The 13902-nt window shown below is 40.4% G+C and overlaps 1 protein-coding gene across 4 annotated transcripts in view; it reads left to right on the top strand.

The window, feature by feature from the left end:
- Positions 1–13902, top strand: part of RABGAP1 (RAB GTPase activating protein 1) — a 61541-nt gene that overhangs the window by 4301 nt on the left and 43338 nt on the right. For 3 of the 4 annotated variants that reach the window (XM_030286842.4, XM_072936705.1, XM_072936706.1), the window contains 9 exons: positions 2187–2388; positions 6856–7087; positions 7503–7707; positions 8291–8465; positions 8739–8896; positions 9621–9731; positions 10385–10451; positions 11398–11500; positions 12697–12866. In XM_030286842.4, coding sequence (XP_030142702.1) covers positions 2239–2388; positions 6856–7087; positions 7503–7707; positions 8291–8465; positions 8739–8896; positions 9621–9731; positions 10385–10451; positions 11398–11500; positions 12697–12866 — 1371 coding nt within the window. In that variant the 5' untranslated portion in view covers positions 2187–2238. The remainder of the gene's footprint in view (positions 1–2186; positions 2389–6855; positions 7088–7502; positions 7708–8290; positions 8466–8738; positions 8897–9620; positions 9732–10384; positions 10452–11397; positions 11501–12696; positions 12867–13902) is intronic. The other variant, XM_030286843.4, reaches the window with a different exon arrangement.

The following is a 13902-nucleotide window of genomic DNA, read 5'->3' on the forward strand; positions in this document are numbered from 1 at the left end:
CATGTGGTAACCTGTATGGAACAAAGTGATAGCCAGGAACGGAGGAAATTAAATCCATGCAAAGCAATGTGTGAGGATATAAAAATTTTGGTTAACTTCAGGCAATATTTTAATATTTCAAGGCTATTTTGCACCTCCATTGTTTGAACATTAATCCAGTGAACCCCTGTGGCTGATTCCAGCACAGTTGGGTATCTGAGCTTTACTTGCTGCTACATCAAAAGCTTCTCTCAGTTACTCGCTCCACTGTGCGCTTTCCTGTGCTCTCCTGTCTTGTGTAATTTCATGAGACTTCTGCTCACTGTTAGACTGGCAAAGTTGGGCTGATTGGGATGTCCTGGTGTTGCAATTCTGTGTTGTGACACTGCTGTGGGGTTAGGCTGGGCCAGCTGTGCCCCAGGATCCGCGTGGGGTTTGTTTACACCACGCTACGCCAGACACAGAGCGTGGAAAAGCATGGAAAGCTTCTTATTGAATTGAAGGTAATGCTGGGCAAAGGTGTTGGATTGAAACACTTGGGAAATAGGAGAAATTAACACTTCAAGACAGACAGGCTATACCAAAATAAAGTGCTAAAGTGATCCTTGCCTGGATGGTCTTTACAGCTGCTTGTGATCAAAGCCTGCTCCTCTACTCCTGCTGTCAGTGTGGAAGATGAGTTTGCTCTGTTTGAATGAAAATAGTAAAGTATTTAGTGTTTGATGCTTATTTTTAGTCTGTGTTTCAAGATCTTTGATTTAGGTATTTTCAGAGATCTGTGTCTTACAAAGATGGTGCAATACAGAACTTCTGTAGAAATGTCTTAATATACGAATTCTTAAAACAAAAGCATCTTTTACAATAAGAACTCTGCCCTGCCTTTGAGATGTGAATAATTCCAGATAGACACATACAGTGTGTAGAACTTCTCAAAATGCCTACGTATCCTAGCCAGTAATTCCCACTGAAAGTGGATCTTAAAATGGTTTTGAAAAGGATATCTGAGTACCACACATGATTTTGAAAATAAATCAAATAGTCACAGGTGTGTTATCATTCATGAACAAACCACATCCATTCTTCCTCTTACACTCTGCTTCAGTTGTTTTCTGAAACATGTTCCAGGATCTTGAGGTAGTTAGATTGGTAATTGGTTGGAAGTTGTCCTCCTGGCAGACTTCATGTTGTATTGGTGGTTGTGGGGAGGACATTGATAGGAATAAAAGCAGGCTTTGCTATTTCTGGTGCATCGTTCCTGGTTCAGGCAGGAATGCTGTGAGCTGTGCCAGGTCTCCGTTGTTTGGCTGCACTGTTGGTAGCCAGGTTGGGATGGTGCTTCCAGGTTGGAAGGCAAAACTGGAGGCTAAAAAAGCATTTGAGTTTGGTTATGCTTGGGAGTTTGTAAAGACCCAAGCCATTGAGATAAGGGTATATTTGGGTTTCTGGGAAATTTAATCACCCATTTTTATCACAGCAGTCTGTTTTGAGCCATGAATTCTGGGAATCTGTGCTGTAGAGTTCAAGGTGTGCAGCTGAACTTCACCTTTTGTTCCTTTCTTCAAATGCCTCTCAGTGCCAGTTCCAGCTTTTTAAAATCCTCTGTTGGCTCTGCTTCTCAGTACTGAGACAGCCTACGCTGTTCTTCCTGCTTCTTGGAAGTCTTTGCTTTTATTGCTCCTTATAGTGCAGAAGATTCAGCATAGATTCATAAAATGCTCTATGTCCCAAGGTTTCAGAACAAAATATCAAGAGTTAGGCCAAACTCTTGTTTGGGTGAAAAGAATGTGACTACAGCATCAGTGAGCTCTGATAGATAAAAGTAATTTTTGCATGAACATAGGCGAAGGTATTGAAGGAAGTAAATGGACTTTATTGTGCTGGCCTTAATTGTCAGTAAGTGGAGTGTATGTTCTAGGGCCCTGTTTTGTGTGATGTGTAGAGAGTGGTGACTGATATAACCATGAAATACTGCAGAGAGTTTTATTAACTTCCCTTTTGTGAGCTGTGGAAACCAGTGCTGTAATAGCATGTGCTGCTTAGCAAGATGAAGGCAGGACTTTGAGTGTGCACTGAGAGAGGAGTTGGAGCTTGGTTGTGCTGTCAGATGAGTTAGCTTTTATAATTAGTCAGCAGGTTTCTGAAGAGAAACATTTGAGCATTTTAGCATGAAGTTTTATATAAGTATTTTTATGATTTTTGTTTTTCAGGAGTTTATAACATATTTAATCTCATTCATGAATCGAACTTCCTTTTTAAGTCATGGATGACAAGGCTTCTGTTGGAAAAATCAGTGTCTCTTCAGACTCGGTATCCACTCTTAACAGTGAAGATTTTGTCTTGGTTTCCAGGCAAGGGGATGAAACACCATCTACAAATAATGGTAGTGATGATGAAAAAACAGGACTGAAGGTAAGAACCAATAACCTGAGTTTGTTCCCTGTTCTTCTAAATCAAACTAACCATAGAGAGCTTAAAGAGGGACTTCTTTGTTGTGGAAAACTTGACAAAAGGGAAACCTTATTCAAGAACCAGTTTCGTCAGTAATTTCTTCACTGCTGATGTCAGAGGTGGTAATTAGGTTTTGAGTAAGAGCTCTCTCCATCACTAGCTGTGGGTTTTTTCCCACTTTGCAGAATCCTTCCTGAAGTGCGTAGGATGAAACAGACTGATTGTCAAGAACGTGGAACTGTGATTTTATCACAGCTTTCGGGTGGAAAGCAATATTAACATACATGGACTTGACCGTATCTGTTAATTCAAAGACACGCTGAAGTTTTCCCCAATGTGAAATGTTCTCTTTAAGAAATGTAGAAGAGTAGTTATAACTAACAAATGGCATGAATCAGAGAACAGGAGCTCTGTGTGAAAGGCTTGTGAGAGCTGGAAGGGCACTGACATCTTCTTGCTTGTAAAAGTGCTGTTCTGAAAAGAGACCCTTGTCGCCCTCTCCTTTTTTTTTTTTTTTCTACTTAGAGCAATATTCATCCCAATTTGTATTTCAGCAGTTTTCAAGAAAAGTGGCACAAGTAAGGTAATCACTCCAAATTCCATCACTTCAATGTGTTGAAAACTGGATCTTCCCTAGAGTGAGTAGAGTTAGTGTGTTCTTTGTGGGAGATGGAAAGAAATATTCCACTACTGGAAGAAACTCATGTCTGTCTACAGCTGCATCTATGTCTTTAAAGATGATAAGAAATCCTGTGTTCTGCCTGTTGGACTGGGTGCTTCTCTTTTCCTTTGCAGTAGTTGTAACAGAGACTTTATTGAACATTTCTTGATGCTTTTGCTCTTCTTGCTTTTACCTCCCAACTGCTTCGTTTGTTTTTCTTGTGTTTCTTTGAGTTCTGGACAAGACATGCTGTTATAGTGGCTCTTCTCTTTTACACAAGACTTAAATTCTGTCAGTTAAGAGTCTCAAGACTGATCTTTTGCTTAATCTGGCAAAAAAGTTCACGTATGTTTTATGGTTGTTGTAGAAGATGTCACTTCACATCATAGAATAGTCTAAAAAACATGAACATTTCTTAAGCATGGAGCCTGGTGATCTGTGAAATCTGCTGAAAGGCTGTATCCTCATGCTTGTCTTTCTTAATGCTGCAAATACCAGCAGCATCGAGATCAGTATCAGCATCACTAATTAGGAATTCAGAGTAGTCTCACAGAGATACTTACCTTGAGAATGCTTCTGTGGCAGTGTCTGTAATCAGCTCTTGAGGCATCGTTTGAGGGCCCAGGAGACAGACAGGCTCATGTCAACCAGCTTCTCTGTTCCATCCTGTTACCCCCAACGAAAATTTGGAAGCATGAAATGTCATAGTCTGCAACATTTCTTGTTCCATGTGGGAGCTATTTGTATCACTGTTTGCCTCCAAAGTGGTTTATGAAATGCTGACTACAGGTGTGCTGTTTCTCTTGATGAGGAAGGAAGAACATGAGCTCTGCTGCCTCCTGATCATCAGTTGTAAAATAAAGTTATGCTGTTCTCTGGTTTGGCACTGAATGCCACAGAGGTTTGCAGGTCTTAAGCTTCTTTATGAATTTGGAGCCAGGACTGAGCACAAGCCTTGAACAAAGAGATTCACCTTGAGCTTTTCAGTATTCCAGTGTGGTGAGCGTGTGCTGTTGGTTATTGGCTGCAATCTGAGTGATTAATGGCAATTTTCTATCTTAAACAAGCACTCAATATGCAGTCTAAATTCTCCCATAGAGGGACCTTCCTGTTAACCTCCTTCCTTCTGCTTAAGGAGGAGAAAACTTCTAGCAGAGGAAATGGGAAGACTTTTTAGCTGTTCTTAGGGACAAAAATTTGGGTACTTTGGTATTGTTCTACAAGAAAAGAGACATTCTGCCGTAGCCTGTGGCTTTGTTCATGGTGTTTTTTTCCCTGAATTTGAAAATAGCCATTCAGTTTCCAGTGGAGTGGAGTAGTGGAGCTTGTCAGAGGTGTGTTAAGAGTGCTGTCACCAGGATATCTCTTTCAGTAGTGCATGAAAAATGAATGTTAACAGTAAAGCATGAGAACTGCGGTTATGTATTTCGTAGGAACAAATGAGATTTTTATTTTCAGGTAGAAACAATTGTTTTGGTACTTATAACTAAGTTAATTTGTATGTGTCAAACCCCATTTTCTTTCATGTGCCCTCTAAGAAAAGCATAAACTTAGTTCAGGTTTTTGTTTGAGCAGGTGTCTCTTCCTGGTGTTCCGTTTCTTTAGAAAAGCAGTTTGAGGATGTTTCATTTGCTGATGAGCACAGTCTGAGGATGGTGCTGGAAGTTCAGGTTTGTGTTTGCTGAATGTGACAGGCTCTGAAATTTGTACATTGGGCCTAAGGCTCTCATTTTAAATTTGCTGATAATGCTACAGTTCTAAGTAATAGTGCTATGGACTGAGTTAATGTGAGTTTCTGTTTGGCACTTCTTTTCTTCCTCAAGTCCAGACCGAGGAATATTTCTTTTGAATATAATTAGGAACCATGTTTTTCTTCAGTTGGTCGTAATTCATAAATATGTTTTTGCTTTTTGTCAGTGCTGAAATACTTGGTTCATATAAAAAGGGCTTGTCAGTGAATGTTTTCCAGAAATACAGTTTGCCTGCTGTCTCTGCTTTCCAGTGTAGTTCCTGTGTCTGCTCGTGTCCACTGGCAATGGGACTGGGCTGGATTTAGGAAAGCTTTGCTGGTGGAGCATAGTGTGGAGCAGGAGTTCTGAATTCCTCAGCACAGGGAGACCTCTCCCAGCAGAGGCTGGCAGCACATGCGTCAGGAGAAGGGAATAAATCACAGTTCTGATAAATCCCCTGGTGTGCTAAAGGAACTTTGCTACCTCCTAGTTAAAGGTTAAGTAAAATCAGTTTTGTTTTGTGACAAATGGAGAAAGCCATGATTAGGGTAATGGTTTCTTTGCTCAGCCTCAGGCATTGATCAGGTGCACCTGTTATTGTTCCCTTCTGCCCTTTGTTCTGCCAGGCTGGCTCTGGTTTTGGGGCTGCTGTAGTTTCTGTAAGTTAGAAGTTACTCTAGGTTTTTTAATATATAGCCTTTGAAGGGGCTGACAGGACACTATAATTAATTAATTCTCTTTTGTTGCAAAACATATAAACTCCATACAGTAAAGGAACATGGTGCATCTTCCATATCATCATCATCATCATCTTCATCTTTCTGAGGATTGCTTGTAAAGACCTGAACAATAAACCTGATGCTCGAAAACCTTCTGCCTTTGATAACCCCGTGCAAGATTTTCCCACAATGAATCCCACAAATTAATACTAAAATTGTTGAGAGGGGAAATGGAAATCTGTGGATTTCTGTAACTAGTTGCAGGTTGCAGATGCCTCACTCTGTGGGTGTACAGCTGAGTAAGGCAGTTTCCCTGTCCTGCTCCTGGCAGGTGATCACAGCACAGGAGTGTATTTCAATGTGTACATAAAGTGACATTCTGCTTACCTCAATTTCAAGAGCATAAATGTCTCTTGTTAGTGTTTAGATTCTGTAGCAAAACAGTCACTAGATTATTACTTTTTGGGCTAGTTGAATAATTTGGATTTTAGTAGCTGGTGTGTAGCCTGTTAAATCAGTGAGTTTACAGAGAGGTAAGAATATGGAAGTGCTCCTAGGGTTGAGTTTTGGTGTCAGCAGGAATAACCAGCAGCTGCAGAATTGTTAGAAGCAAGTATGTTTTGCTGATGCATCTGGTAAATACTCTGTAAACTTGGTCACTTCCCTATTAATTGCAGAGGAATGGACAAAGAGTTTCCTTAGAAGCAGTATCTGAGAGCTTCCTGAAATGAATGCCTTCATTCCCTTTCCACTTCAGGACTTTATTTCACACTGTTGAGGTGGCCTCATGCTTTCATGTTGACTTCAATGAGCTCAAAGTCAGACTGCAACTGAGCATTAAGAAACAAAGCAATGCTGTTACTTCTCCTCAGCATGATGGCATAATCTTGTTCCAGATGCTTCTCTTCCTGTGAAACCTTGCTGTCTTGCCCATAAACCACATAACAGATTTAATTAGATTTGTCCTAATCTGAGAATTGTTATAGCCAATACTGTGGGCATCTGTAAGTTTCTCTATCAAAGGTAGTCTTTGTAGTTGGTGATTAAAGACTAGTTTGAAAGTAATCTCCTCACTTTTGCTAGTGTTAGAAAATTCCCACTTTGAGATTGTAGATTTGTTAGAGCAGGGAGGATATAATCCATGCTGGTGAGCATTTGCACCCTGCAGTTTGTGTTTATGGATGTAACTGAGTTAAATGTGTTGACTGCTGCTTTGACTGGTAAATAAAAAGCAATATGAATGACCTTATGCCTGAGGGGTGTTTTTTGTTGTTTGAACAGTGTTTTCTTTTTTGTGTCCCAACTCTGTGGCTCTCAGATTGTGGGGAATGGAAGTGAACAGCAGCTGCAGCGGGAGCTCGAGGACGTGCTGATGGATCCACCCATGGAGGATCAGTCCAGTGACCAGGACCATGGAGAAGTCAGAACTGATGGAGATGGGGAAGAACCTGTTGTCCTTGAAGCGTCAGCATCCTCTACCATTAACCCAGTGTCGGTGGCAGGACTCCAGAAACCAGAAATGAGCTTACCAGTGAAACCATCCCAAGGAGGTTAGCAAAAAAAAAAAAGGAGGGGAATGCCTGGTAGTATCTTAAGATTTTTTGTGAGGAAAGTGAAGAGAATTTAGGTACAGGTGTGGCCACTAGCTTTTCCCCATGTTTCACCTTGTAATCACTTAGTGTAGTAAATTCCAGGTTATGTATGTGATGCAAGAGTTTATATCTGCTGAACTGTCCTGTGTTCTGAAAACACTGCTATACCAGCCCTGAGATTTGTGCACAAATATTAAGCTTACTTGCCTGGCTGTATACAATATAAGTACAGGGCTTTCCTATAGTGTTTTGACCCGGGCTTAAGCTGTTCTTAGCCTCTTTTGTCTTCTGTTCAGTGAGCAGTCAGTGTCTGACACTTCCCTTGCGGGTGCCTTGCCGTGTTTCTGATGTTCCCCCTCGTGTGCTGCCCTAGACTGTGAGGATTTGAGCCCGTTCACGCCCGTGACCGACGAGGACAGCGTGGTGTTCAGCAAGCTGACCTACCTGGGCTGCGCCTCGGTGAACGCCCCGCGCAGCGAGGTGGAGGCCCTGCGCATGATGTCCATCCTGCGTGGCCAGTGCCAGATCTCCCTGGACGTCACCTTGTCGGTGCCCAACGTCTCTGAAGGGACCGTGAGGTACGGGGCTCGCTGCTCTGGGGCTGTGCCTTCCTCTTAGCTCCTTTGGAAAGCAAACAAGCTGATGGTTTACCTGGCAGGAGACTTGAGTAACTTGGATTTTCTTTCAAGAGAGAAGTGGGTTTTATAGACATCTCCGAAAAGGGATCCTTTGAATTTGTTTACCAAACGCTACCAAAAAGCACTGTGATGATCCAAGCTATCCCCATAGCCATAGTGGGATTGGTTATTGATGAGCACTTTGGAAATAGCCTGGAAAGCAGTTTGGAAAATGTCTAATACACAAGGCCTAACAGACGTGGGTCTGTCCACTGTCAAATATTAGTGTAACTTTTGGAAGACTGATCTCTGAAAACCATGGGGAAATTATTGGTGGAAACATTTGTGGCATTGTATTTTTTTGTGCTGTTCAATTTAAACATCATTATTGTGGTCATGCTTTGCAGTAAATCAGGATGTAGTTTTTGTGGTGTACTTTCTCTAGGAGGTATGAAATTGCTAAAGCTTGCAAGTTATGTCTCGCTGAAATAATTCTTCTAAAGATGCAAGCTTGCTTTTTTTTCCCCTCTCTCTATTTTAACAGACTTTTAGATCCTCAGACAAACACAGAAATAGCAAATTACCCAATCTATAAAATCCTTTTCTGTGTACGAGGGCACGATGGGACCCCTGAAAGTGATTGCTTTGCTTTCACTGAAAGCCACTACAATGCAGAACTCTTCAGGATTCATGTCTTCCGATGTGAAATCCAAGAGGCTGTAAGTGCAAGCTTTTTGTCAAATGATAATTATGTACATGTAAATGTTATTACTGAAATTGAAGCGAAGCTTTTCAGGCACTTCAGAAGTAATGTAATTCATTCATCAACAAACCTTAGTTATGGGGTAAGAATGCATAATTAACAGTTTATCATAAGAAGCGCAGAAAACCAGTTAATTAGATGCTAAAATGGAATTATTTTTGTACAATTTGTTGTGAATTAGTGAAAATCCAGGTAGGTTTCAGCTGATGCTTGTGCACTCTGGCTGCAGGTGAGCCGAATCCTGTACAGCTTTGCCACTGCCTTCCGGCGCTCTGCCAAACAGACCCCGCTCTCAGCCACTGCCACCCCCCAGACTCCAGACAGTGACATCTTCACCTTCTCCGTGTCTCTGGAAATCAAAGAGGATGATGGGAAAGGTTATTTCAGGTAGAGATTCTTCTCTCGTGCATCATATGGTTCTGTGGGAAAGTGAGTGAATACAGAGTGGTGGTCTTTAAATTCCTTTTTTGAGAGTTTCCTATTCTAGTTCCTATTGCCTTCAGTGCCTTTTAAGTTGTGCTTAAAAGTACAACCACAATTTTGCTGTTTGTTCAGCAGCAAAATTGCTGCTGATGCTGAAAGTGCATCATTGTCGCTGTGCTGCTGGGAATATTGGTGCTGAGATTTCAGTGTGTGATTGGCACTGAAGTGTAGTTTTATGTTTTCCCCCTCTTTTTGCAGCATTTAGAAGGGCTTCTCCAATGGATAAAAAAGGGAAATAGTCAGAGGGTTGGTCACTCCTTGGCTCGTTGGTGTCATGTACCCCAGCAGCCCCATCCCTTGTGAGACCAAGCAATATACAGTTTCTTATAGGTAGTACTGTATGTTACATGGGGAATCATTATTGAGAAACTGTTGGAATTAGCTGGAAGCCTCACAATACTGACCTCCACAGTATAAGTTCCCAGTTTTTATTTTGTAAACTGTGTCCTTGGTTTTCACCTAAATCTGTTGCCATTTCTTTCGTGTTACTGATCACAGCATGCAAGAAAGAAAGATTTTGAGTGCTTTGGTGTAAGGAGCTGCACCAGTGTCTGATGCTGAGTTTGGTATATGCAAGGAATGCAGATAAATTGAGATTTTTTTTTTTTTCTTTCCTAATGAATAACAGTGCAGTTCCCAAAGACAAGGACAGGCAATGCTTCAAACTCCGCCAAGGGATTGATAAGAAGATTGTGATTTATGTGCAACAGACAACGAATAAAGAACTTGCTATTGAAAGGTAATGTCATCAACTTTCAAAAGATTCTTTATCTGTTTAATGTTAGTATTTTGCCTCTGAGGGAGCAGATTAGTAATTAATCTGTGGATGCTCCATTTGTGTAATTTAGTGCCACACTTCTCTTGAGTGTGGTAAATTAGAGGATGAAGTGGGACTTACCTGTCTGGGTCAAAAGTCCTTGTGAAAAGGCCAAAATTAAATCATAGAAGAGGTCCTTGTGTTTCATCTGATCTTTGTCTCTACTGAAGGGTAAATTCTATGCAAATATGTCTAAAAAAACCCAAAAAAGCCACCAAAGGAAGGGTAGAAGACTGCAGGCCAAATGTTGTTGTGGTATAAGGAACCCCTGTTAGCAGTGACTTTATTACACTCTTTTTTAAAATGAAGGTAATGGAACAATTTCCAGGCTGCTGTAAACAGGGTAGAACCATATTGTAAATATGCTTCTGAAATCTTGCTCGACATTTTGGCTTGACATTGTTTTGCTGGACATGCTTGATGCTGCTTTCAATGTCAAGGTTTGTTGATGTTTGTCAGTGGATTCATGGGCTGTTTGTGATGTATGACAGCAAATACTTAGATAAGAAATGTTAATAGTTTGTTTATGAGCATGTCTAATTTTTGCAGTTACATTTTTTTGCCTGGCATTGCAGATGTTTTGGCCTTCTCCTTAGCCGTGGGAAAGATGTTCGGAGTGGTGACATGCACCTTTTGGATTTGGTAAGGATCTTTCTTAACAAAATTCAGTAAGAATTTTGGTTATGATTGTGCATGATGTCAGGATGGACAGAGAGCACTTCTGCAGTTGTTGATGGGAATTGATGCTGTAGGTTCCACTATTGAGGGTGAGACTCTGGGCAGCGGAGTTGAGTCCCTGCCTCTGCTGCTCAGTAAGAACATGACCTGCATGACCTGGTGCTTGCCCAGTTTTACAGTCAGTCATGACAGTTCTCATTCAGGGGCCTGAAATAAGAAACATAGAACCTTATTTTTAGACATGCTGAATATTAAAGTGCTGTGCTTTGAACATGGGAAGTTTTACAGCATAGTTACTAGTGTGAGAATTGAGGCCTGAGGGGCTTTGAATATAACACTGAGAACCAGTGGGTGCTTTGTTCTTATGACTCACTTTTCTCTATAAAGTTATGCTAGAGATCATTTGACTTCACAGGTGTGAAGTGACAACAAATTTGCTAGTCTTTATGCAGTACATAGTGGCTGCTCAAAAAGGTTTAATACTACATGAATAATTTTCTTTTCTACCAGGCTTTGGATTGCCCACAAAATAAGGTTGTTGGGAAGACAGACAAGCTGAACATTAGATAAAATACTGGTTTGGTTTTTAGTGACTGAATGACACATGTTTTTGTCTACACATCTGTGAGCTGAAAGGTGCTGTTAAATGGCCACCTCCAAAACTACTGGTCATGCCATGTACTGATAGAATAATTAGTATTAAATTGGCCTTTCTATGTTATCAGCATGAACACCAAGGATTGCAGGGGAGCTCTGTTATTCCCTTCAGACATGATCTCTGCTGCAGATTCTGTCACATGGACTTGCCCTTTGCTTGCCAGTGCAGTAGCTCTGTCACAGGGCTGGCACTACATAATGTAGAAACTTCTTCAATTAAAAAAAAAATTACATAAACTTACTTTGTTTCCAGGAGTCCATGGGTAAAAGTTCTGATGGGAAATCATACGTGATCACTGGGAGCTGGAATCAAAAGTCTCCACACTTCCAGTTTGTAAATGAAGAAACACCAAAAGGTATGAATGTTACCAGGTGCTATCCCTAGACAGGAAAGCTACTTCCATAGTGGGCATTGGATCAATTCTATTTTCTCTTCAGAAGAATCTCACAAAAGCTTTCACAGGATGGGATATATTCTCAGAAAGTAGGGTGCTAAATGCCACATGAAATTAAAAAAAAAAAAAAAAAAAAAAGACAAATAAAAGCAAACTGTGTTGAGTAATAGGTTCTAGGAACTGTGTCCTCGCAGGAGGCTCTGCAGGTGTGGGGCAGGATGCAGGTGCTCTGTGCACCACTGGAGCTTTTCAAGAATCCCATTGAGAATTGCACTAAATTACTTTTGCAGGCGCTTGCTTTGCTCAGTGTCTTGTGGTCAGTTCAAATTTTTCCAAACCCAAGATTTTAATTAAACAGAAGGATTCCTATACTTGTGAAAATGAAAGCAAACTACTCCAAGTGTCATCCAAAAATAGCTGATATTGCATTGCTATCTCAAGTCCTGAAAGAGACTGTCATTACTTCTTTTAAGATATCAGCTGAATTATCATCTTTTCAATCTCTTGTCACTGTTGCGTGCCAAAGGTTGGGAAGTTAATAGGAACTGACTGGGCAAAGTCATGAAAGTCAGCTGCTGGGCACAATCTGGTGCTGGGGTGGATGCCATCCTGCCTGAAGGACACAATTTATCATTCCCTGCCAGAGAGATCTTGTGGGTCACTGAGCCCTCTTGCCTCCTGTTGGAGCATCAGAGTGTGTAGTCAATTTTGAGAATGTCACAGCAGAGATGGTCTTAAACGCCTTTAATATCATGGTATTAAAAACTTAAGTAACTTCTAAAACCAAAAAAGAATTGAAGTGTAATTAGGCTGGATGGCAAGAGATCTGCACTGTGCTGTTAAGTGCACAGACCCTCTATAATGTTTAATGAAGGCTTTGGATACATTTCAGTGGGATTTGAAAAAGCAGAATTTTTATTCTCTTTAACAAGATAATTTTCTTGCCTTGAAGGCTGCAGCTTCCTTACTCTCTGGTGGATGGTGCATAGTGATCCAATTTCTCTATTTTGAAGCTTGTAGAGTTTTGAGATATTAGAGGGAAAATCGATTCTGAAAAAGAAAGTCTCCTTTGTTCTTCCATGTTACTGGAAAGGAGTTAGGGAATGTTTTATTTGAAATATTTTGCTTCATACTGTGGCTTCATTTTCTCTCTCTAGATAAAGTGTTGTTCATGACCACTGCTGTGGATTTGGTCATAACTGAGGTGCAGGAGCCTGTTCGATTCATTCTGGAGACTAAAGTCAGAGTTTGCTCACCTAATGAGAGGCTGTTCTGGCCCTTCAGCAAACGGAGCTCAACTGAAAATTTTTTCTTAAAATTGAAACAGGTAATGTTAAAAAATACAGAAATAAAATTGAGAATTAATATGCTGTTTCTCCCTATATTGCTAAAACCTTTACTAATATAATGTTCATAATGCAACATTTTCCTCCTGATTCAAAGAGGTAAAATAAAGGCGCTTCACTTTTAGAAAAGCTACCCTTTATTCTGATTTGTGCTGATTGTTGTTGGCTATCTGCAGTTCTCATAAAGAGCCTGAAATAGCTTTTTTGATAGCTTTGATGAGTCTGCAAAGTTATAGAGAGGCTTATGGATTTTCCAGCCAAACCACAGCAAGAAAAGGAAGGGAGGATTTGATTTATCTGCAAACTGGAGCTATGCTGAGACTTGCTGCCATAAGGGTATAGAGGGATAATTGTGTAAAATTAAGGGTTAAGAGAAAAAAAAGAAGTCCTTACTGTAATCTTGGTGACATGGTATCTGATAGATCACTAAACTCATTTTATCATGCAAATTGAACATTTCTTTTTAAGTTTTTTTTTGATGAGCAAACATCCACATGAAATTCCAAAGAAATTATTTTTTGTCAAAGTCTATTTTCCCCATCTGCATGGTTGGAAACAGAGATTTCACGCGTACCCCACATTTGCCACAGGGGAAAAAAAATTCAAGCAACCACAAAAAATCCCTAGAACTTGTTAAAAAAAAATTGCTGTTTTTTCCAACTGACTTTTTTTACCCATCTCCTAAAAATGGAAGCATTATTTCTGTCCAGGATATTCCTAATAACAGTACAAGGCAATAACTTAGTCTCAAAATAAGGCTAGTAAGTTGAAGGTCCAAGTCACTAAAGAGATCATGTACTTGAAATAGCTGCTGTTCTTCTGCTCTAGAAACTATTGTTCTGAAATGAAAGTCCTGTTTAAAGAACTGGAAATGTATGAAAGCAAATAACAATGTGGATGTACGTGCTCTCTCAAGGCTTAGCAATTCTGGGTGCAGCCCAAAAAGAAAGCAGTGTTGGAGTCCTAATTTCTTGATAAGTGTTCTTATTTCAAGAGGTTTTGAGTTAAGCAAGAGGC

The sequence above is a fragment of the Taeniopygia guttata genome, chromosome 17 (assembly GCF_048771995.1).
Source record: "Taeniopygia guttata chromosome 17, bTaeGut7.mat, whole genome shotgun sequence".
In the NCBI taxonomy this organism is placed as follows: domain Eukaryota; kingdom Metazoa; phylum Chordata; class Aves; order Passeriformes; family Estrildidae; genus Taeniopygia; species Taeniopygia guttata.